The sequence below is a fragment of the Sciurus carolinensis genome, chromosome 8, assembly GCF_902686445.1.
Source record: "Sciurus carolinensis chromosome 8, mSciCar1.2, whole genome shotgun sequence".
NCBI lineage: Eukaryota > Metazoa > Chordata > Mammalia > Rodentia > Sciuridae > Sciurus > Sciurus carolinensis.
In genome coordinates this window covers 68,104,613-68,130,860 of record NC_062220.1, presented here as the reverse complement: position 1 = coordinate 68,130,860, position 26,248 = coordinate 68,104,613, and the positions used below count along the sequence as shown (strand labels likewise).

The 26,248-nt window shown below is 32.1% G+C and overlaps 2 protein-coding genes across 3 annotated transcripts in view; one reads left to right on the top strand and one right to left on the bottom strand.

The window, feature by feature from the left end:
• Positions 1-26,248, top strand: part of Cog5 (component of oligomeric golgi complex 5) — a 332,336-nt gene that overhangs the window by 61,720 nt on the left and 244,368 nt on the right. The gene's annotated exons all lie outside the window — the stretch shown is intronic.
• Positions 3,465-9,459, bottom strand: Gpr22 (G protein-coupled receptor 22). Of its 2 annotated transcripts, none has more exons than XM_047560140.1 (3): positions 9,063-9,459; positions 7,207-8,126; positions 3,465-5,529 (listed from the first exon to the last, which is right to left on the bottom strand). In XM_047560140.1, the coding sequence occupies exons 2-3, from the start codon at positions 7,284-7,286 to the stop codon at positions 4,203-4,205; spliced, it is 1,407 nt and encodes a 468-aa protein (XP_047416096.1). In that variant the 5' UTR covers positions 7,287-8,126; positions 9,063-9,459; the 3' UTR covers positions 3,465-4,202. The 2 variants fall into 2 exon arrangements, with proteins under 2 accessions (XP_047416096.1, XP_047416097.1); XM_047560141.1 differs by having other exon boundaries at positions 7,110-8,126; positions 9,063-9,458.

Genomic DNA, 26,248 nt, shown 5'->3' with positions numbered 1-26,248 from the left:
TGTACACTTGTTTGCCATCTTTGGTTATTCTTTTTTCTTTTTTTTTGGTACTGGGGATTTAATCCAGGGGTGCCTTACAACTGAGCCACATTCCAAGTTCATTTATTTTTAATTTTGAGACATGGTCTCACTTAGTTGCTTAGGACCTTGCTAAGTTGCTGAGGCTATCTCCAACTTGCAATCCTCCTGTCTCAGCCTCCTGAGTTGCTGGGATTACAGTTATGTGCCATAAGGCCTGGCTACTGTCATCAATTTTTTGCCTACATATCCAGGTGATGGCAATAACTTTGTCTTCTATGTCTTACACAATCAACTGTCTCTGCATATTGCTGTTCGAGTTTTTTGGAAGCTCTTTTCTCATCTTGTTATATTCTCCTGTTCAGATAATCTCTGCTGGCATTTTGGGTCTTCTATTTTATGGCCCCAGTTTAACTTTTAACTTTTTAGATAACTTCTCACTATTTTATTACTTTCCTGTGGCTCAGTGGTAGAGTGCTCCCCTAGCATGTGTGAGGCACTCATCCTCGGAAATCATACATTGTCACCTTCACCAAAACATGCTTTAGTAGTTTTTCTCAACAATACTTTTTAAAATATTTTCTTAAATTCAACATAATCCTTTTCTTATTAATTATTGGTTATTCTTTTTATAGCATTTGCCACATTCTGTTTCTTCTTTCAGGTATTTTTATGCTTTATAATTTTGCTTTGAGCTACCCCAACCTAAAATCCAAAATGCTCCAAAATTCCAAACTTGTTGACCACAAACATGACACTGCAAGGGAAAAATTCTGCACTTGCCCTCATGTGATGGATTTTAGTTGAAATACAAGTGCACTGAAAGTATTGCATAAAATTATCTTAAGACTGTGTGTGTGTAAAATGTACCCCAAACAAGTGAATTTTGTGTTTAGATTTGGTTCCCTCTGAAAGATGTGTCATTATGCATATACAAATACTCCCAAATCTGAAAAAAATCTGAAATTTGCATGTCAGATAAGGGATATTGACCTCAATTATAGATTTCAAGCTCTTGAGGATAATGACTCTTATTTCTGTAATTCAGTATTCTGTCATACTGCTTCTAGTATGTAAGAATGCAAAGGTTAGCTGGATTACAATACTTACTTAAATTTATAATTATAAAATGTAATAAAACTAAAAATGTTATTGATTTTGCAAAGTAGTCTTGAATTTATTGTGGTTAAATAAAGCCTTACCTTATAAGCATCTGTTTCTTATAATTTTAGATTTTCTTCCTTAAGTGTACAGCTTTTAAATGAGGAATCTGATTTTTAATACCCAGAGAACTGAGATTTTGCTATAATATTTAGGGAATGAAAAAATAGATCACATGCCAAAAAAATTGACTTACCATGGTTGCAAAAACAGAATTATTATGAATGGCATTTTTTAAAAGCATAATTATAAATAATTCAATCATCATAGTAACTTTGAACATCATTTTTGGTAGTTGGTAGAACAATAACCTCCTTAAATGAGCAAACAAAGCAAAGAAGTCAGTGAAATTTTCCATACCTCTTGGATCTAATGTTTGTTTAGTTTTTAAAGTAAGAATTCTAATTCCTATCCTTTTGAAGAATTGACCCAATTGCCTAGGTAGAATTTCATATCTGTGTTTCTAATTTATAGCACGTGGATATAAAATTAATTTTAAGAAGTATACCAGGTTTACTGTTGTCTGTATGCATTTGCTTTTAGAATTGACATTCTAACAGGAAATATTAGCATTAATGCTTTTTTTGGGTAAAATTATTAGTAATAGGATGAAATTTTTATATACTGGAACAATGGCCATCCTGAAGAAAATGAAGTTTCATCTTTTCATAGAATAAACAGTTAATAAAAAATAAAAGTTGTCTTTAAGCTTATTTTCTCATTTATCCCTATAGTTGAAAACATTTGTGATTTGTTTTTGAAAGCTGAATTTTTAACATGTATTATCTACATTCACATATTATGTACTCTTTATCACATTAAAAAGCTATTAGCAGTTCTGATAGGTATGACTTTTCTTTATTGTAAATCACTGGGTGCACTTTGTATACCTGGAAGATCATTACAGATGGGCAAAATGCCTGTGAATTGTTTACTCCAATGTCAAGTGCAGAAATAGCTTTTAGGGCAAAGTTACACCACCATCATTTAGTTTTTATTTTGTTATTATAGAAGATGAGAATGCATGAAAACTATTAGGCTAATATATTAGAAATCTGTTTTTATACTGGATTTTTTGGCATGCTTATAAACCTGAAGATTAAAAGTATTTAAAACACAAAGGGGTTTTTCTTAAATGAAGACTAAATATAGTTTTAATTTTTATTGAGAGTATAAAATTAAATATTAAAAGTTTAATTTATGCTTAGAGTCTAAGTATAAAATGTACTTTGCATATGAAGATATCAGGAGATACTGTGGCAAATATATTTATTGAATAAAACTTTCCTTAATACTTGTGCCCATGATGTTAGTTTTCCTTCATTGTTTCAAAGTTTTACTGCTTGTGCTACATTTTGTCAAATTGAAGCATTTCTCTGATTCCATAAAACAGTTGAAAATACAGCAGAAGGAAACTGGGCCTTTGCCAAGATTTGACATTATGTTAGCATCATTATTAGAAATAAATTGCTATTTAATTTGCTAGTAATCTCAGTGAATTCAAGCTATTGCATGGTACTCATTTCCCAGGGATTAGGGTATTTAGTAAGCTAGATTGGATGAACCCCATTTATTTGTATAAAAGTGATATATTATTGAATTTACATTTTTAAATTTAAAAATGAACTATTGATTTAGTGAATACAGTGTTAAAATATAGAATAACCATTGTTTAGCTAACCAATTACAGTATAGTAGGTACTTGCCTATTTTATATAACTTATTGCTAACTTTCTCATAGTGATATTAGTTCTCATTGCCAGATTATTACATTATACCAGTTGGAAAATATGTTTGATATGAAATTTCCAATCCTTATCATCTGTAGTTAGAACTGGTAATTGCACAGCTTCCTTACATGAATTAAGGATTGGAGAGAAAAATTTATAAAATTAAACTAAGTGGTGATGGAGTAGAAAAAGTGAGATTTATTGTTCTTTAATGATTTTCACTGTGGAAACAACTATATTTTGAAGAACTAGGAAACTATGATTGCTTAAGAACATTGTGTAAATTGTATTGCTCTAAAGTTGCTATGTATCTAAAATTAGAAACTGGTGGCTTTGTTAGCTTTTCTACAATGATATAAAAAGTTTTTTTTCTCTTCCTAATAATTAGGTTTGTATAATTAATTTCTGTTATACAAACAGAATTGAGTTGGATAAAGTTCAAAAATCACTTTATTTTAATGCTCTGGTTTTTACCAGTACTCTCTTGAGCTAGAACTTTTGACTTAGAATCAAGTAAAATGAAGAAGGAAGTGCTGTAGCTTTTTCTTCCTTCCCTTTATTGTCAGTTTATTTGTACTTTATAGGCATAGGAAATCAGTCTTTTTTCTTTTTTTTTTTTTCATAGTAAACTTGAATTTTAAAGTTTCCATATTTTAATGTGCATATATGGGGATGTTTGTTTTCTGGTGCATGAATTTTAAAATACTTATAAATTCTATGATTTTCTACATTCAAAAGAAAGAATGAAGTTTCAGCCATACTTCATTATTTTGGATGCATCAAACATTATAGCAAGTATACTATATCAGGAAACATAACCGAGTGGTACAGAAAATCATGAATTGTTTTGAGCCTATAATTTTTGTTTTTATGTTAAATGCTATTCCAGTTGTTATCATATAAATATATCTGTATAGTTTGTGGCTTAGAAACAATACACTTCATATATTTTTTAAAAAGCAGATACCTGTGTCGTTACTTTTTAAAGTTATACACTGTTTTAAGGCTATGTATTTATTCTTTAGAAAATATGACTTACATGAATATCTTCTGATGGACATAATATTGACAAAATATACACATGATATTTACTTTAACAAACTGCCATGCAACAAATACATTAAATAATGAAGAAATCGAATATATATGAGCTAATCTAGTTGACATACACATTGAAAATTTACAACATAATACTTAAAATGGTTTTTCTTATATTTGGCAGTAAGATCATTTTTTTACAATTTAAATCTAAAACTCTTCTGAATGTGGATTTGGTAAAAATTAGACTTTTCCCTAGTCTGTGACAACCTGAGGTACTAAACATTTCTCTCTTATTTCACTGTCTTCGTATGTAATCTTTTTGTTTCTTTTAGGATCTATCCAAGAGTTGTGTATTACAGCATTATTAGGCATGGGATCAGCTTCCACAATGGAAACAACTCTTTTTTTCATTTTGCTTTTCAAGACTTTTTGAAATTTTTGTCTAGTGAATGCATATAATAGAGGGTGAAATATAGTAGTTCCATAAGCCATGACTAGAAAACACAATCTTAATTTTACTAAAAGGTCACTTGGGCCTAAACATAAAATGGTGGTATTTAAAACAGAAATTGGTGTCCAACAGAGGAGAAATGTAGAAATAATCAGTAAAGACATTCTGAAGACTCTTTTCTGCCTTTCCCGCCGTTCACGGTGTCGTTTCACAGCTCGCCGGAGGGCAATTATTACAGAAACTGAAGTTCTTACACCAAAGACTACATTTCTCCCACCACTGCTTTGTGACATGTCTGTAGTCTCATGTTGTGTGGTTAGAGAAATTGTCTTTTTCTTTCTTGCTTTCTTCTTCTGCCCTGTTGAAAATCTTGTGCCTATTCGAATATTAAGAGCCTGAAGTATCTTGGTGTATGTGATTAACATTACTATTACTGTGAAAAAGAATATTGGGATCTGTACTAAAAGATGATAATACATTCCCAGTTCAGTGTAGTATTCATTTGTACTGACACACAAAAGTGTCTTGTTTTCCCATGTATTTCCACTTTGAAGGCTAAAAAAATTTACCTCAATAAAGGGAATTAAGAATGAGAAGAAAGAAAAAATCCAAATGGATATCATTAGCATTACAGCTCTGCCCATTGTCAGAATTCGGTTTGCAGGTTTTACAGAGATGTCATATCTGTCCAGAGTGATAGCAAAAACGTTGATTGCTGTTGAGACACTTGCAAAAGAAACACAAGCCTCGTGGAAACAGCAGATGAGAGCTGTGTTACTCTCCAGTGAAAGCAGAAGGATAACTATAGTTAGAGGAATACATCCCACACAAATTATTACATCAAGTACATGAAGATTCATTGTAATAATGTTACTGACAGAGTTGATTAAGTTGGATTTCATGCAGTAAAGTACCAATACGGTGAGGTTGCTGCCAAGTCCCAACACAATTTCTAACATAAGAAATCCAGTGAGAGACACTTGAAAGCTTAGTGGATATGATAGTGCTTGGTACATATTGGTGTTGATGTCATCAATGTCATCTCGCACTGTAATGTTAGATTCAGACTGCATGTTGATTTCCAGAATGGGAGAAAAACACATTCTTTTGGAGCAGTTGGCTTTTTCCCTAGAAAGTGAAATAAAATAAACTGTTTGATATTTGGCAACTTAAAAGATGTATAAAATATGTATTCTTTTAAATCAAAAAACCTTTATTGTGGTAGTTTAATTTTCAGGTTTGTATGCTATTAATGGAAAATGGAAAATTAAGAAAGCATCAAGACTGCCTTGCTTTATTATAAAAGGAAATTTCATTTTCCTTTCAGAGGAATAACTTTATGGGGATTGTTTCCCAATAGTGCAAAATTACTTAATATACTGAAAGAGTTTTCCTCATTTGGAAATAAATAAGACATTTATTCTTGAGAGAAGGCATATTTTTGTACAATAAACTACCCGTATGCAAAACTAACTTTAGCCTGTTTTAAAATTTCACTTAAAAATGTTTTGAATAGATAGAAAATAAATGCTATTTTAATATGCCCTAGCATGATGAGTGTAGGTGTAATTATTCCTATGAGATTTCAAACGAACAGGGCGAGTGAGTGTTCATTTAAAAGGAAAAATGGTACAGAGTACTAGTTTGTTTGAAACTATCTTATCTATTGCTTCTGATAGTCAAAAGTAACATTTTATGGATATTTGGAGTTATTTACCACAGAAATAGGCAAATGTTAAGTATTTTATATATCCTGGTGAATATACTCACTGAGTTTTTGCAGTGAGCAAACTTAAAAAATTAGAAGAAAAGGGACATTAACCAAGGCAAAAAGCCACAAAACTTGATAAAAGAGCACTAATCATTCCTATGAATGATTTATTTTGTGACCACACCCTCTTGTATCTTGTAAGAAGAGAAAATTGAAATTTAATACATATTAAGAAATAGCCATTTTTTGAAGTAGTTTAAAAGACTATTGCTTTTATTTGTTTAAACAGTTTTTAAAGTAAAAAATGAAATTCTAAAGAAAAGGACTATGTGAAGGGAAGGAAGCTTTTAAAGTTACACATTACCTCAGAAACCTTTTTTATACATCATTCAGTATGTAATTTTGAAGAAAAATTTGAAAATGAACAAACTCTTTTGCTAATTCATGCAAATCTATATTTTAATATATAGGGATTTAGAGTAATTTATAAAAATAATATCTGATTTTCTAGGCTGAAATGTCTAAACAAAATAGGATATCAAAACCAACTATAACATTACAGGTACCTCATTTTGACTACAAAATTGCATTTAAACATAAAATTATAAAAGTTATTTTCAGAATTCATGTTACCCTTTTACTTCATTTACTTTGATAAGTTTTAGAATATAATTTTATTTCTGCATGTTATTTTGGGGATAATATTTCAGAAACAAATGATAACATTATTAATTTCTTTTGAGTGGTATAAGTATTAATAGAATCATATTCACATAGACAAAGATCTTTGCTAAGACTGAAATCTTATAAAAATGGAAAATTTTAAGTGTGCCAAGTTTTTTGAACTGACAGATTAAACATCAGGTCTTTGTCACATCAGTTAGGTTTATAATTAAATAAAGCAGAAATGTTAAGTTAGGTGATAATTAAGAAAAATCATCTAATTCTTTTGTAAATGTTAAACAGTGTGGTGGGGTGCATGCATTTTCTGACCTACCTGTTTGCTGTTGCCTTATGGGCCTTTTGGTTCACTATGGCAAATTTTCACAAATTGATACATGATGTCATTGACAGATTTTGACATGAATTTTTACCTGACAACAGTGAAGTAGCTGTGTTTTATTTCATGTCTTGTAGGAATTCTTTCATTTTCTCTCCAGTACTTCAACTGCATGAATTATGAGATTTAGTGAGTTGATGGATTTCTAAAGAACAGTACATAATATTTGTGTTTTTTTTTTTTTGCCTGAAAAAGTCACGACCAAGAGAAACTTCCTCAAATGATAGAAATTACGTTTCCCTTTGATGGAATATATGATAGTGTCCCTTTATTTTCCAAAATATGTGAAAACAAAAAAGGAAACATGTTTTCTAGCTTCTAAAATGTATTTAGACATCCTTTTGTTACATTTGTAAATCTTTTTCTATATCAGTCCTCATTATTTTGAAACGACTTCTTGATCACATAATTTACTTTATATTAAAATCCAGTCCCCGTTTTGATGAAAACCATGTGCTATTTAATTTGGTTTGTTTTCATTAGAAGAGGATACATAATTGGTCATAAAGCTCAGATGGAAAAATCCATTAGTCACATCAATTGATATGAATAGCTGAATAGTGTAGAAAACATTTGCTAAAGGTTCATTTTGCTTGTTGATGAAATAAGTCATTCTCTTTTTTAAAATTCATGTTTCATTGCTTCTTCAAGAATCCATAGCTTCCACAATTCTGGTGTGTTAAATTCCCCTTTTAAAAATGCTCACCATTTTGTTTTCAGGCTTTTGTAATTATATTGTATTTCTTTTTTGTGGTTATTATTTGTAGAATCTTCTTAGGATACTGTTGATTTGTTATATTCCAGCAGTAATATAGACCTATTCCCTGGTTTTTAACTCCTTAGTTTCTTAGGAGAAATATCTTGTAGTTTGTGGTTCAGAGAACTAGGAAGATTCTTAGTCAGTTGCAATCTTCATATTGCCAGTTGTAAATACTGAATTAGCTGCTATGGGCCCTTGTGAAAAAGAAAACAAATGGTTAAGAAATAGGGTTCCTAATAATTTCTAATTAATTGAAGTTACTTCAGTTTTTTTTTTTTAAATTTAAAGCCATATAGTATTTGTTCTCAAAATATGGATACTGTATTGCTAGAGCCATAGCTATATGCATAAAATTAAGTTTCTTGAAATAAAATACTCCCTTGTCCTGGCAGAAATTGTATATATTTCTTAATGATAGAGTTAATGAGCCTTGCAAATATAACCATGAGAGAAAGACTGTATTTTAAAAGTATTTCTGCTCTTTTTAGAAGCTAACAGTGTTTTCAGAGATTGTAAACATTTAGTTTATACACTAAACATACTGCCATTCCCTCTTGTCTTTATAATAAATTTAACATTTACAGCTCTAAAAATGTAGCTTGCTTAATTATTAGCACATGGTTTGAATTTTAACTCAGATTCCATGATAAGATACTATAAATTCCATTGATAAATTACTCATGTGGTTGAAATATAAAAGGCAATACCAACATGTAACTGCAAATTAAATAATTTTCAATGTCTATGCCCAATAATAATGTTAACATAAAACAGAGTAATTAATAACAACTAAATGGTAAACATGGTTCTTAGAAGAAATATAAGCAGTTTTTGGACACCTGAGAAAAACTGTATTGATCACATTAAGATATTTAGTATGTCTAAAGTGATTTTAAAAGCTGATGTCTTTGTAGGTAATTAACAGAATATTCTTCAATTTAACAATACATCATAAAAATTACATATAAAATAAATCATGTCTTAAATAGATCTAAAAATTACATGTCTAGCAATAGATAGAAATAAACAAATACACTGTTAAGATTTAGACTGAAAAATTTCTAAGTAATTTTACCCCACTGTGCTGATTCAAAAGCAGCTGTAATACTATAAGAAGGAACACATCTTACCTTCGCTAAGGATTTGATAAATTCTTGATGTAGTTGAAGCATTTCCAGTTTTGATTGATTCATTTTGTTCACTTGTTAGTAGAGGACTGGGGGAAGAGGGTCATAAACACCTCTTCAGAAATGACCTTAATGAAAATATGTGTCTGTACTGTGCCATTGTTTCAGCAGTACTGCTAATGTATGGAACGTGTAGTGCTGCTTAGAGGCTGCTGCAGTCTCTCACTCTTCCTACTGTGGAATCAATAAGCATCCAAAAATACACAATAAAGTCATTTAACATACTGAAGCCTTCTTGTCTCCAGAGACAACGTTTAGATTCAATCTTTATAAAAAGGAACTGCACTGCTTTTCAGAGGAAAGCCTGTTCTGAGCAGCTTTTGCAGAATGACAGCCTACCTTGTCGCTTCTCTCCACTGCAGAGAGATGCAGTGCATTCACTAATTTTGATTGGTCAGTTTATCGAGCTTAAACTGTGCTTTATATGTATAGCAGGGATTTTCCCCCCACTATTTTATATAAGGATGCTTTTTTAAAAGACTAAATTTATAAGTGATTGCATGTTGTTCTTAAATAGAACATGAGTAAATTAGTCTTTTAAAAATCTGTATTCTATTCTGGTTTGTTGGTCACTTATGCCAAACATTAGAAGATGCAGGGAGGTGTGTGTTGGGGGGGATAGGAAAGATTTACATACTAAAAAGTATAATATTCTTTTTAAAGCCTTGATAATTGTACTTGTGGATATTTTAGTACTTATATATGTTTTTGTTTGAGGTTCTTTGTTCTACAAATAGAAACCAACTGCATCTCTATACTGAACCATACTGAATTTCAACTAGTTTGTATTCAAGTCATCTCTATATATTCCAAATTGTTGTGAACATCTTAAGGTGTTAAACATTGTTATGATTTCAGTATTCATTCAGCTATTTCTTCATTTCATTCATTCATTCAAAATACGAATTAGGTTGATCTAGGGTGATTTTCCCCTAAAATATTTTTTTAAACATTCCATTGTTAGTAGCACAGTTTTAGTAGTTAAAACTTTAATCCTTTACTTTACTTTTGGAGATTAGTACTTAAGTCTTCACCTTTCATAACTCTTTTACTTACTAGATATGTACTGATCATTTGTCATTAATATTTTATTTCAGTTGCCTATTTTCTGTTTTGTGACATGGGTACATTTCTTAGTGGATTGCTGTTTTGTAAATATTTTATGTAGCTATATGCTAATGTTGATAAATAAATGGGAAAAGGAAAAAGAAAGCTGCATGTCCTTATAAAATTATAAAACTAAATTATTTTTAGATATGCTGTCAAAAGAATAAAACAGTGGTATAAATAATGAACCAAAATATTAATATAAAATTAAATTTCTATTAATTTTAGGTACCTGTAAATACTTTCTATTCTTGGTCATGAGGAGAATAATTTTTTTTTAGACTTGAGTATGTATATGACAGGATTCTATATCTGTTGACAAAATTGAAGACATTGCCAATGGTTGAGTTATTAGAATATTAATTTTTACCTATTTCCATTATTTTGGGAATAATGGTGATCTTCACTTTTCAAAGTATTTTATCCTAAGTTTTTTGTCATCAGAATTATTCTCTTACAATTTTGAAAAGTAATGTGCATTTTTATAATTGTTCACCGACTATGTTCTTTAAAGGGGAATGGCTTATGAGTACATGAATTATACATTGCATTTCTATAGAAATTGAGAATAATGTGGAAAATCTTGTCATGAGTTTCTAAAATTTTCCCCATAGCTTTGGGTGACAAGGCTTTGGTAATGATAAAAAAGAAAATGTTGTATTATTGTTTATGCATTTTGAAAGTTGGGGGAAAGCGTCTTTTTACAATGCCATACACGTTAAAAGACAGCTGATACACACAAAATGTTATTGTAATCTTAAAACTAAAATCAGAGAAAGAATGTTAGTATCAGTTCAAATTTGTATAGGGAACAAAGGAATTTATTAGTATAATGAAAATATAGGTAGTGTTTTTCTGCCAGAGTTCAAGAATTTGGTTAAGTTTATGGTCAAATTATCCCCATAAAGTAGAAGAAACCAATGTACAGAGAAATTTGTTTACTTGAGAAAGTCTAGGTAAGTTAACCATCAGAATCATTCTTAGAACTCTGCAGACTCCACCCTACTAGGTAGCTAGTTCTCTCTTTGGAAAATTATGAAAGTATTTGGACTTTGAATTGGATAATCTAGGTTCAGTTACTGATTATTGGTTATATAACATGTGGTGAGTCAAACTTTCTTTGGATCACAGTATAGCTTTGATTCTTTTTGTTGGAAGTATGTTTCTTTGCTTATCTCTTTGTGAAACAGTGTTTCCACATTTATTCAAATTATTTTGAAGAAACAAAATCTGAGGTTTCTGTAAGCAGTAATGGTAGCAAAAAAAACTCAGGTCTGGACATTGCCATTTATTTTGTGTATAAGTGTCTTGTGGTTAAAGATGCATAAGATTTCACAAAGAGTAATTAAAAAAAAATGATTTCAGTGCTTAGTCTAATTTTATTTTTTTTAAAAACCAGAAATTTATTTGGTGCTTACAAATTACTCAGATCTTCACAGACTATTCCTAACATTCTGTTTTTAACAAATATGCTATGAGACTGAGAATCAGATTATGTTACTTTCATGAAGAAATTATACAAATTACATGTCAGAATTTATAGATACTTGTTTCCATAGTAACGGATTTTTCACACTTGTGCTTTTAGTATATTTTGTATTCATATAGATAACTGATTTTGAAGAATGCTACAATTGGTAATTTGAATCAAATCTTATGTTATAAATAATTTTATAGGTTAATGTTTTCTTAATAAACTGGGAAAGCACTTTGACTTTCCTAATGATAATTAAGCAACAGATGTGTACCTAATCTCAAAATATAGCTCGGTTAAATCCTTTTTGAAAAGTTAGGTTTTTAGTTTTAAATATTTTGATTGCTTATCTGTTTTAATTCTAAATAGTCTTTGACTTTTAATTTTATTCATTCATCTTCTTAAATTTGGAGAATTGCCACTGTTTACATTGCACTATTCATATCAAAACATTCTTGTCCAGCTTATGGGTCATTCTGATTCTCTTGAGTGGGTAAATAAGAAACTCAACTTTGTGAAATATTGGAATTAACCATAACTGAAAGTGCTTTGAAATTATTTGCAAAGTATATATAAAAAGCAGAGTTTAGTTGTGGAAAATCACTTGTTTAAAAAATTTGTTTATTTTAAAAATTTTTTACAGACTGCATTTTGATTCTTTGTACCCAAATGGGGTACATCATTTCGTTTCTATGGTTGTACACAATGTGGATTCATACCATTTGTGTAGTCATACATGTACATATGGTAATGATTCTTTAATGAATACTTAATATAGTTAACTGTGGATTCTCTTTGATACTTGAACCTAGGGAAAGCCAATTTAAAAATTTCACTTGGCTTCTGAACTTTAAATTTCTTTCACAATAAATGTTTTATCAGAAAAATAGAAATGGATCATCTGCTGAAACCTTCATGAAGTGGGGCATAGCCAAGGTAGTGGAGAGTCAATAACAGTGATGATTCCTTATCTATAAGAGAATAATTGAAAACTAATTATATTGGATAAAGTGAATGCATCAGAACTGAATACTTGTAAGAGATAGAAAATGCTACAAACTTGTTCTCTATCCTTCTTTACCTCACCCAAGTGGAACAATTGAAATTTTTAATTTTTTCAGGATTTGTGTCTTTTGCTAACATGGCATACATTACAAAAATAAATATCTGGCGTTTCTGTTTTTTCATCTTGAACCTAGACTTTGAATAGTGTGACTATTACCATAGTTTAACCTCCCTCTCTTATATCACTGTTGGCATGTCTATTTGGGGTTTTGTCCAAATTATGACTCCACTCCCAATTTTCTGCATACTGTTTTGACTGATTTTTATCTGTCTTTTCATCTTCTAAATGTTAAGGATTTTGCTGAAGTTTTTCTTCTTCTGTTTTAATCAAAGAACTATATGAACGCCCATGTTTGTGCTCTTCCTCCCACTGTTTTTTTCTGTTGCTTCCTTTTCTTTGCATAATTCTTCCACTCTAAGTTAATTTCTGTTTTTCACGGCTAAATCATTTATCAACTGGATTATGTATTTAACAAAGCTGTGTCAAGTCCCCTCTTCTGTGCTGAGTCTTATGCTCTGGTGGGAGACTTAACTGAATGGCTGCCTATAATCTTGTGGATTCAGTAACATCCATTGTACATCTTGGTTATTCATTGGTAGAATTTTAAGAGTTTACTAATAACCTCTAATGACTCTGATCACTGGTGACTTTCTTCTAGTTATATTCAGCAATATATCTTCAATTACTACTACTGTCTACTTTCCATTTAGGGCCATGATACCTATGAAAAGTCATGTTTTTTTTTTTTTAACATTTTTTTACTTGGCAACGAACCTTTATTTTTATTGTTTTAAATTTATTTTTTTGTGGTACTGAGAATCGAACCCAGTGCTTTGCATGTGTTAGGCAAATGTTCTGCTACTGAGCCACAACCCCAGCCCTCATGTTATTTTGATAGGGATTTTACAGAATTTAGCTATAGATCAATTTTGGGAAAATTGACAATGGTATCGAGTCTTCCAACTTATGGGCACAGTGTCTCTGTTATTATTATGTTATCTTCGATTTCTTTTATCCATGTTATTTAGACTTTTTCCTATACATCTTATATATATTTTGTCAGATTTGTCTGTATTTAATTTCTTTAATGAAATAACACCTAACTTAAAAAATCCAATTGTTTATTGTTAGTATATATAATTACAATTGGTTTTTGTTTGTTGACTTCGTATCCTGCAATTTTGCTAAATTCATTTGTTAACCTAAGAAGCTTTTAAAATGAATTCCATGGACTTTTTGATGTAGATAATTAATGTGTGCAAATAGAAATATGACATATTAATTTTTTTGCTTTGGTGTTAGATTGAATAGGAGTGCATTGGGTGAAATAGTCCACCTTGAGCCCTAGACATTCCTGAAAGTTTGCACAGTGTATGCCAGGAATGCAGACCTGGCTATTCTTTACCTGTGTTTGTTGGTAGCACCTTCGAGAAATGAAGTAATAACTCCTCAGAAAAAGAACAGATAAGAAAACTTCCTCTTTGTCATAAAAAAATGATAATTTTCCCAAACTCAGTGTTCTTCAGATATGACAGAAACCCACATAGTGTAGAGCATCCACCAAGGCATTTCTGTCAGAGGAACTTAAAGAGCAAGGTGAGCACTGACATGATGCTCATACTGTTAGCTATATCATGGATAATAAAGTCTTTTGACCCAGCATCTTATGTCTTCTTCTATTACCCATGAAACAGTAACAGGCTAGCTAGCTTCATAGCTTGTAAGTAGGATAAAATCTCAGACTCTAAGCAATTTTGGTGTTTTTCATGACAAGGATATGATGTTTAAGAGATAGGGGGCTTCTTGCAAGAGAAAGTACCTGGCTCCTGAGGGCTGGTTTAGGGAATACGAGATAAAGTAGCAAATGCTGTTTTTTAACTTGGTGGAGCAGTAATTGAGAGGTAGAATTAAATGAAATTGCTGGATTGGTGCTTTGGTTATTGCTCACTTTCAAAACTGGAGGAGGAAGGAATATTATTACATCAATGAGGCAGCAAGTCTCAGGGCCAAAGGCAAAAGGCAGTGTGGTTATAGCTATTGAATCAAGGGTTTCCAAGAGCTAACATAAAAGATGTCAGCAATGAGGATGCAGAGTTTTGGGTAGACTAAACACATTATAGGTTCAATTGTTGAGTCAGAATGGGCAACCACTTGAAACTGAATGTAAATGCAGAGCCTCTTTTGTATAGAGCTACCGTACTGATTGTTTTTCTCTCCCTTTTGTCTAACCTCAGGTGCTTCAGATAAAAGCCAAGTAAGGTAGAGAACCTCAAGGAGGAAAAAGAATATAAACTTTTCTAGCTCTATTAGACAGAGCTGCCCAAGTCACCATCCTATCAGTTCTGGGGGGCAAAGCACAGTAGGTAGAAAGGAATGCAACAGGCACTGAAGACTGTAGGGTGGAGTTGCAGTAGCATGCATGGGGCAGGAACTTGGGGAAGAAGAGGGAGGAAGTAGCCACCCTGGAGTGAGGAACCAAATCAAAAGAAAACTTTCTCACCACCACAGGTGTTCCCTGCAGGCTGGCTTCCCCCTCTCCATCATGCCCCAGTCTTCTGGACAGTAAATAATGTAGTCTCCTGACAGCTGTGCCTGTAGTTGCTTTTGTGTGTCTGTTAAATTCTTTGATCTCTGTTCCTGCAGGTGCGGGGTAAACACTCAAATCCCAAAAAGCCTAAGTGTGAGTGGAGCCTGTTCGGTAGTGTACTGTTTTGACTTCCTTCACTAAATGTCTTATTGGTATTGATGTTTTCATGTTTTTATGCTAAGAATGCTTATAGATTTAAAAGAGATTCTCCCTTTCACTGACTGCTCCATGATCCAACAAAAACAATAATATATCATCCTAGAAGGAAAGTAAAGAAATCACAGCTTTAGTTAAGGGCTTGGTGACTGCTGGAGAACTGAGGCCATTTCCCAGTACAGCAGTGCCACCTGCCTGACCCAGCTACCAAGTGCACCCTTAATCTTGAGGAGTAAGGGTCTTCCTCTGTTGCCCAAACTCCTAGCATGCCTGGCTAAACGGGGTGTGTGTGTGTGTGTGTGTGTGTGTGTGTGTTTGTGTGTGTGTGTATGTACACGCGCATGTGCCTTGTTAGAGATTAAACCCAGGCCTCAGGAATGCTAGACAAGCACTGTACTGCTGATCTACATCCCTACCAAGTGTACTTATTTTCAAAAGTGGATAGTTCTTTGCCAATTGCTAAGCACTTGTTAAGATGAAATACCTGACCCTTAGGTGCCTTTGGTTCTCTGGTATAATGTTCCTATTTGAGGGTAGGTTAATATGGGCTTCATGGTTAACAAGGAAAAAGCCCAGTGGATCTCATTCATCAAATGAAAATAGTTTATGCAAGGATATACTGATCTGGACTTAATGTCATTTTGGCTTTTCATGAAGGGGTGGAAGCTTTTGTAGAAAAATTTACCTTTTACTTCAACACTTGAAGCAAAGCCGCTGGCCCATTGGGACTCTGTTCACCGGAGTTCCTATGAATACCTGGGCCTGGTTATTGATTGTTCAGCTAAGTCGAAAGCTGATGCTGTTTTTCTGGGTCAGTGCCAGCTACAGAAAACTGAGTGGGTGGGATTACTTCATTCTCATAGCTCTTTTGAGTACTCTCTTTGATTAAGCTTGTTACTGACTTCTGGCCTATTGCTAATAACTTAACTTTAGGTCTGCCTGTTAGAAGACTAATAGACAAAAAACTTCTCTCTTTGGGACTTCAAACTATGAAAACAAATTGCATCTTCCAGTCACTCAGTCTGGCTCACTCAAGCCTGCACTTCACAGATTTCCATTTCTACCAGGATCCATTATTGTACTGGATATTGCAACATATTCATATAGTAGATGGATCAACCACAGTGTGTTGGGTTTTGGAAATGGATACTCTCTGTGTTCCTCTCAACTTTCATGTATAAAAAGAATTCCTTTTCCATAGCCAGGGCTAGAGGATTTTACCCTCTTGTTTCTTTTCCTAACTCAAATGCATTTTCAGCAGTATCCAGAGTGACAGCATTTCTTATCCTTCCCTCAGTGGTTTAAGTACCACCCCTAACCCCACCTCCACTGATCCCTTGCCTTATTAATGTTGGTAAAAAGGATCCAGGCTGGACTCCATGTTTTTCTCTCAGTGGCTGCTCTTCTCCTCTCTTAAGTCTGCACCATGAGGGAATCTTTCTTGAACTTTTTGCTGTTTTTAAAAAAAAAAATTTTTTTATAACTCTGTTTTGTTTATTTATTTATTTTATGTGGTGCTGAGGATTGGACCCAGTGCCTCACAGGTGCTAGGCAAGTGCTCTCCCACTGAACCACAACCCCAACCCCTCTCCATGGGTTTTATATTATCTTGCTAGTGCACACTCAGCCTTCAGCAATTCATTTACAATTTAGTTAAATTATTCTTCTTGGTGTCCAATACACTTTCTCCAGTACTCAAGTGCTCATGCCCTATATTTTCTTTAAGACAACCATCTTTCCTCAGAGTTTGGGTTTCCTTAGCTGTCTGATGAGTTCAAATAAAATTTGTACTTGCAGATTGTTTTATTCTTTTTTTTTTTTGTTGTTGTTGTTGTTGTCAGAGTGTAAGCTATGTTCTTTCCAGCTTTCTACATTCCATGTGGAAACCAGAAAAATAACCTGCTGAGATTTTGTTTGGCATTACATTGAATCTGTGGATCTGTTGGTGAACATTCACATTTTTATGTTGAGTGTCCTGGTATACCAACATGGTATATCTGCATTTACTGAGATGGTCTCTAATTTCTGTTAGGAATGTTTTGTAGTTTTCAGCATAGCGGTCCCATGCATGTTGTGTCAAGTTTGACAATGCTGAACTCATAATATTTCAATGCTATTGTAAACAGTAAAAGCTATTTTAAAATATTTAAAATTTTTTTATCTGATCTGTATAAAATACTGTTGAATTTTTTTATTTTGTACTTAAAGACTCACGATCTTGCCAGACTATTAATTTATTTTCTTGATTCCTTTATGCTTTTCTTCTTCCCAGTAATTAAATTTGGATAAACAGAGGTTTATATCATCCTTTTGAATCTTTACACTTTGTTTTTTGACATGTTTTATTGCCACAGTTAAGATCACATGTACAGTTTGGTGAGAACAGGGACCATTGCTTTTTTCCAGATCTTTTGGGAAAAACCATTCACTCTTTCTCCATTAGATTTGATTTTATATGTAGAATTTTCACAGATGCCATATTTCAGGTAAACTTTCCTTTTTTTCTTAATTTGTTAAGAATTTTTATCAAGACTTCATTTAAAATGTTAAATGATTTTTTTGCATTTACTAGAAGTTCGAGTGGTTTTTCTTACTTAATCCATTAATTTAGCAAATTATATTGATTTTTGGATGTTAAATTAACTTTGCATTTTGGAAGTACCCTTTTAAATATTGCATGATTTCATTTGAAATTATTCTATAAAGTCTTTGCCTATGTGTTCATGATGGGTCATTTTCTTTTATTGTAATGTTTGATGTGATTTTAGAACCAGAACAATTCTGGACTTAGAAAATGAGTTGAAAAAATGTTTCCCTTTCCCTAACTCTGAGAGAGTTTGTGGAAAAGTAGCATAAGTCCTTCTTTAAATGTTTCCTTGAATTCTTTTTTTTTAATGCATATGGTACATATAATTTTTTAATTTTATTTTTACAGACTGCATTTTCAGTCTTTGTACACAAATGGGGTACAACTCTTAATTTCTATGGTTGTACGTGATGTAGATTCACACCATTTGTGTAATCATACATGTACATAGGGTAATGTCTGTCTCATTTCACTATCTTTCCTTCTACCATCCTCTCCCCCCTCAGTTCCTTTTACACAATCCAAAGTTCCTCCATTGTCTCTTACCCTCCCCCCCTTTATGTATCATCATCCACTTATTAGAGAAAACATTCTACCTTTGTTTTTTTGGGATTGGCTTATTTCACTTAGAATGATATTCTCCAACTCCATCCATTTACCTGCAGATGCCATAATTTTATTCTTTATGGCTGAGTAGTATTCCATTTTATATATGAACCACAGTTTCTTTATCCATTCATCTACTGAAGGGCACTAGGTTGATTCCACAATGTAGCTATTGTGAATTGAGCTACTATAAACATTGATATGACTGTGTCACTGTAATAGGCTGATTTTATGTCCTTTGGGTATAAACCAAGGAGTGGAATAACTGGGTAAAATGGTGGTTCCATTCCAGATTTTCTAAGGAATCTCCATACTATTTTCCAGAGTGGCTATACCAATTTGCAACTCCACCAGCAATGTATGAGTGTACCTTTTTCCCCACATCCACACCAACATCTATTATTGCTCGTGTTCTTGATAATAGCCATTCTAATTGGGATGAGAGGAAATCTTAGGGTGGTTTTGATTTGCATTTTGCTAATTACTAGAGATGTTGAACACTTTTTCAAATAATTGTTGATTGCCTATAAATCTTCTGTGTAGTGGCTGCCCAGTTCCTTAGCCCATTTATTGATTGGGTTGTTTGTATTTTTGGTATAAAGTTTTTAAAATTCTTTATAAATTTGGGAGATAAGTGCTCTATCTGAAGTGCATGTAGAAAATTTTCTCCCACTCTAGGCTCTCTTTTCACACTATTGTTTGTTTCCTTTGCTGAGAAAAAGCTTTTTAGTTTGAATCCATCCCATTTGTTAATTCTTGCTTTCATTTCTTGCATTCTGGGAGTCTTTCTAGGGAAGTCTGGTCCTAAGTCAACATGATGAAGATTTGGGTCTCCTTTTTCTTCTATTCGGTGCAGGGTCTCAGGTCTAATTCCTAGATCCTTGATTCATTTTGAGTTGAGTTTTTTGCATGGTGAGAGATAGAGGTTTAATTCCATTTTACTGCATATGAATTTCCAGTTTTCCCAGGACCATTTGTTGAAGAGGCTGTCTTTTCTCCATTGTTTGTTTTTGGCACCTTTGTCTAGTATGAGATGACTGTATTTATGTGGGTTTATCTCTGTGTCCTCTATTTTGTACCATTGGTCTACCTGTCTATTTTGGTGCCAATTCCATGCCATTTTTGTGACTATTGCTCTGTAGTATAGTTTAAGGTCTGGTATTGTGATACCTCCTGCATCACTCTTTCTGCCCAGAATTGCTTTGGCTACTCTGAGTCTCTTATTCTTCCAGATTAATTTCATGATTGCTTTCTCTATTTTTATGAGGAACGTCATTGGGATTTTAATTGGAATTTTATTGAATCTGTATGGTGCCTTTGGTAGTATGGCCATTTTGGCAATATTAATTCTGCCTATCCAAGAACACAGGAGATCTTTCCATCTTCTAAGATTTTCTTCAATTTCTTTCTTTAGTGTTCTGTACTTTTCATTGTAGATGTCTTTCACCTCTTTTGTTAACTTGATTCCCAAGTTTTTTTTTTTTTTTTTTGAGGCTACTGTGAATAAAGTAGTTTTCCAAATTTCCCTTTCAGAGAATTCATCACTTATGAATAGAAATCATTAGATATATGAGTGTTGATTTTATATCCTGCTACTTTGCTGAATTCATTTATGAGTTGTAGAAGTTTTTTTGATCCTATAAATAGGGAATCATGTCATCAGCAAATAGTGATAACTTGAGTTCTTTTCTTATTTGTATCCCTTTAATTTCCTTGGTGTAATTGCTCTGGCTAGTGTTTCAAGGACAATGTTGAATATAAGTGGTGAAAGAGGGCATTCCTGCCTTGTTCCAGTTTTTAGGGAGAATGCTTTCAGTTTTCCTCCATTTAGAATGTTGGCAGTGGGCTTCACATAGATAGCCTTTACAATGTTGAGGTATGTTACTACTATCCCTAGTTTTTCTAGTGTTTTGAGCATGAAACGGTATTGTATTTTATCAAACGCTTTTTCTGCATCTATTGATATAATCATATTACTCTTAACTTTAAGTCTATGGATGTAATGAGTTACATTCATTGATTTCCAGATGTTGAACCAATCTTACATCCAGGGGATGAATCCTACTAGATCATGGTGCACTATCTTTTTAATATGTTTTTGTATTAATTTGCCAGAGGGTTTTTTTTTTTTGTTTTGTTTTGTTTTGTTTTTTGGTAAGGATTTTTGTGTCTATGTTCATCAGGGATATTGGTCTAATGTTTTCTTTCCTTGATGCGTCTTTGTCTGGTTTTGGTTTCAGGGTGATACTAGCTTCATAGAATGAGTTTGGAAGTGTTCCCTCCTTTTCTCTTTTATGACACGGAGGAGTATTGATATTTGTTCTTCTTTGAAGTCTTGTAGAACTCAGTTGAGAATCCATCTAGTTCTGAGCTTTTCTTGTTTGGTAGGCTTTTGGTGACTTCTTCTATTTCATTGCTTGACATTGATCTGTTTAAATTGTGCACATCTTCCTGATTCAGTTTGGGGGGATCATATATATGTCTCTAGAAATTTGTCGATGTCTTTAAGGTTTTATATTTTGTTGGAGTATAGATTTTCAAAATAACTTCTAATTATATTTTGTATTTCCATGGTGTCTGTTGTGATATTTCCTTTTTCATCACAAATTTTAGTAATTTGAATTTTCTCTCTCCTTAGTGTGGCTAAGGGTTTATCAATTTTGTTTAGTTTTTCAAAGATCATTGAATTCTTGAAAAAGTATATTTAAACCAGGAGGTTTTTATGTTGGTTTAAGTTTTTAATTATAAATTTAAATTATTTACCAAATAATAGATTGAGATTTTCTATTTTTCCTGTGCCTGTTTTGGTGAGATAAATTTCTTTCAAATAGTTTCTTCATATTATCTAAGTTGCCAAATTTATTGCCATTCATTTGTTTTTAGTATTTCCTCATGATATTTTAATATCTGAATGATCTGTATTGATATCTTCACTGTCATTACTAATGTCAACATTTTGTATCTTTTTTTCTAGTTTGTTTATTTCTACTCTTTTATATTTCCTACCTTTTCTACTTTGGTGAAAATTTCTTTCTTTGATTTTAATATTTCTCTTTTTTCTGTTATGTGCTGTACTGAGTATGTATTACATTTATGTACAACCCACAAATTTGCATGTTTTATTTTATAGCAGTTCAGTATGTTTTCTGATTTCCCTAGTATTTCTTTGTCTATCTTTGTGTGTCTTGTAGTTTCTCAATATTAGGTGATTTTTCAGAAATTTTCTTGTTATTTTTTTTCTAACTTAATTTCTTTATGGTCAGAGAATACATCTTGAATGCTTCCATTGTAGGTATGTGTAATGGCTCATAGTAGGGTCTCTCTTGGTGAATGTCTTTTGTACTTTTGAAAATAATTTGTTTTTCTATTATTGTGGTTGTAGTATTCTGTAAAAAGTCAGTTGATAGAAACAGGGAGTCTTTTCTTTTTCTAGTCTCGTTGATTTTTTGTGTACTGTTCTTTTAAACTTTCTACTAACAGAGGAGTTGTGAAACCCCCAACTATAATCATGGATTTGTTGGTATCTACTTTTATTTTTTTCCAGGTTTTGCTTCATGTAGTTTTATTGGATGTATACACATTTAAGATTATTATGAAATAAATGTCTTTTTCCCTAATAATAATCCTTGTCTGATAAGAATGTAACTACTCAAGGTTTGTTCTATAAGATATATATCATATACATATATTTTAAACCTTTACTTTTAGTTTGTCTGTGTCTTTGTTTTTAAGGTGTGTTTTCTGCAGATAGTAGTGTCTTGTTTTTCTTTTAAAATCTATTCTGATTTCTGTCTTAATTAGAATGTAAACCATTTGCATTTAATGTAATTTTTCATATGGTTAGATTAGTTCTTCCATTTTTTATTTGTTCTGTTGTGCCACGTAATCTTTTTTTCTTTCTCTTCCTTCCCTACCTTCTTTTGAAGTAAGTTTTATTGTTTCATTTTATCTCCTTTATTGACTTCTAAATATACCTTTTAGTTTTCTTATTTTCGTGGTGGTTTTAGGTTTTTTAATATACATGTTTAACTTGGTAGAGTCTACTTACAAATAACATCTCATGTATAATGGTAGAACCTTACTAAAATATAATTTCCATTGGCGCCTTCAATCTTTTATGCTGATTTTTACTTTTACATATGTTAAATATACTTCATAATATATTGTTGCTATGTTTGTTGTAAATATCCAATTATCCTTTATACAGAACTTAAATATAAAACTTTCATAGTTTTTTTTTTTGGCACTAGGAATTGAAACCAGGGGCACTTAACCACTGAGCCACATCCCCAGCCCTTTTTTTATATTTTATTTAAAGACAGGAGCTCTCTATGTTGCTTAAGGCCTCACTGAGTTGCTGAGGTGGCTTTGAACTTCTGATCCTCCTGCCTCAGCCTCCTGAGTAGCTGGGATTACAGGCATGTGCCACTGGCCTGTTTTATTTATGTATTTATTTATAATTTCTGGCACTTTCATTTCTTCTTGTATACCAGATTTATCCTGGTATTACTTTCAATCAGTCTGAAGAATTTACTGTTACTCTTTTTTTTTTTTTTGTGGTGAAGGATTGTTGGCAACAAATGCTTTCTGCTTTTGTTGTCAGAAATGTATTCCTAGAATCTTCATTTTTTTATGTACTTTCACTTGATGTAGAGTTATTTATTGATTGTTTTTCTTTAAAATATTTTGCTATTTTCTGCCATTTGTAGTTTCTGACAAGGAATCTAGTCATCATTCTTTGTTCCTCAGCTATATGTCTCTTTTTCTTTGTCTCCTTTAAAGAGATCCTTTTTGTTTCCATTGTTTCTTTACGATGTGACTTGCTGTGACTTCTTTGTGTTTGTTATCTTTCCTTGCTTGGGGTTCACTCATATTCTTGAACCTCTTTTTTTGCTTTGGTTATTATTGCTGCTGTTACTGCTGTTGTATTTCAAAAAAATTCTATCATATATTCAAATGCATTTTTGTTTTGTTTTGCTTTTACTTATGTTTGCTATCCCCTTAATTTTCATATTATTTAGAAATAAGTGCATGACATCATATTGTTTCACTCATAAATAGAAAAGTAGGACAATATCATCATCATGCAAATAACAGTGAATTTTTTTTTTCCTTATCGGCATCAAATGTATTTTCTGTATCACAACTTTCATGTCCTTCTTGGACTATTGTAACATGTATTCTTGGTATTGTCCCACATGTCATCAAGACTGTTGTTTTAAAACTGTTGTTTTTAAAGTCATTTTACTTGCTCTGATTGCAAGTTAATCAGTTTTTTCTTGCATTGTGTTTAAGGTGTTCTTAAATTCTTCTAGAAGTTATTCAGTTTAAATTTTGTTTTCATTCCTAGAAATTTTATTTGGTCAATTTTTATAATATAATTCCCCCTTTATTGTGTTCATATTTTTCATTAAATATGTGAGCATAGTTGTAATAGATGTTTTGATATCTTTGTCTCCTAATTCCATCATCCTTTTGCATCTGTTATTTCTAATTTTTTTTTTTATTGGATACTGGCTTTTGTGTTTGAATACTGAGAGTGAATTTTTATCTTCCTTTGTCAGTCAGGTAACTTATGGATCAGCTTAATACCCTCATGGTTGTTTTTAAGCCTTATTAGGCAGCATTAGAGGAACCTTTATTAAGACTAGTTTAGCCTTGTTATTAAAGTAAAACTCTTTATAGACTCATACAGAATATTCCTGAGTTTCATTGTACCTCCCCATTTTGACTTTCAAAGCTGGAATATTTTGCAGTATACTGTGAGTTCAAGAGTGGATTAGTATGTAGGCTTTCTGGTGGTAGTTATTTGCCTGCCCTTTCTGAGTCTCATTGATAACTTAGTATTCCTTTGTATACTCAATAGGCCCAGTATAGAAATTGATGAAATTGTTTTACCTTTTTCTGCCAAAGACCCTATATAGAATTTTGTGGAAATTTCTCTGTTTAGCTTTCTCTTTTTTCTTCCTCTTTTTCTGTTATTCTGGCCTGAGAATTACTCCTCAGCCTTCCCTAATTCAAATCTTTGATTCAACTCATTAAACCCATTGATTCTGCTGAGGTTTTTTCTTACACGCTAGGGACCAGGAATGTTAGCTCATTTCATTTGTTTTATAGGGATCACAGTCCTGCACTGCCTGTTGTCCAGTGTCAGGAAACAGTAGTTTCATAAATTTTGCCCAGTTTTTTAGTTGCTAGGGTAAGTCCAATATCAGTCACTGTTAGGTTGTAAGCAGAAATTCCCAAATCTATACTTAAAACTTAACTATCATGGCTTTTATTCTAGCAGTTAATTATGGATCTATCTGGTGACATTTCTTATACTGCTATCTTAAAGTTAATTCTTAAAGTCATTAAAATGTTTGTTGAGTAATATTCCACTGTGAATATATACCACAGTTCCTTTATCCATATAAAAATAAATAAATGAAGAAAATGTTTGTTATTTTACTTATTATGCTTTTATTTCTTATGTTAGAGCCTAGTAAATAGGCTAATAATCTGTATCATCTAATTGAAATTCTTGGTCTTTAAAATATCTGACTTGGACAATTTTCTTTCATAAATATTTCCATTTTTTTTTCCCTTTGGAAAAAAAGGTCACACCAACAGAGTAAAGATTATACTGCTCTATAGACTGATGACTTTTCAGATTCATTCCTTCTAATCTCTAGTAATTTTTTTTTGTTTCATAGGTGATATTATTTAGACCCAGGGTCTGTAAATTTTTTCTTTAAAGGAGCAGATAGTAAATATTTTACACTTTGTGGGCCATATATAGTCTGTATTATATTCTTCTTTATTTTCTTTTTAAACACTTTAAAAATGTAAGAGCCATTCTTAGCTTGAGTACTCCATTTGATCCTTATGTCTTAAATTTGGTGACCCTTAATACCACTACTTTGTTCAAAGACCCACCCCCCATTGTTACTAAAAGATTGCACTTTTTACTTCTTTGAAAAAACTGGAAGATTGAATTTTGTCAATTTCTTGCTTCCTATGTGTTTTTTTCTAAAAACATAATTATATCTTCTGTTATTTGTTCATCTTTTATTCTTGTGTGAAGCAAAGATGTATGCATATCCTTTCATTTAAGCCTACCTACTATGTGCATTTGTGCTTTGGTTCTCTTCCAAATTCATTCACGCTTTGTTCCATTTTGCTCTCTTATGTATTGCCTTCCCTGACTCTTCCAACTGTATTCTTTCAACCTGTGTATAGTCCTCACTATTCCTGCTTCTTTTTTATTTTATGTCTATATCATTTCAAACTGTTGATTTTCAGAAAAAAAGCAAAACCAGCACAACAGTTTATCTGAAGTATTTTTATTTGATTTTAAATTGTAAATGGAAAAAATTGTTTTTAAACTGTAATAATGTACATAGGTGGAAGGTGTTTTTATGATGAATACTCATTTCTGAGTCATTCTTGGCCATGTTTTTCTTTTTCATGAATTAATGCTTCCCCACAACATATTAAAACTAATTAATATAGAGCATCTGAAGTAAAATATTATTTGGTGGGGAGAAAGATAGCTCTCTAAAGG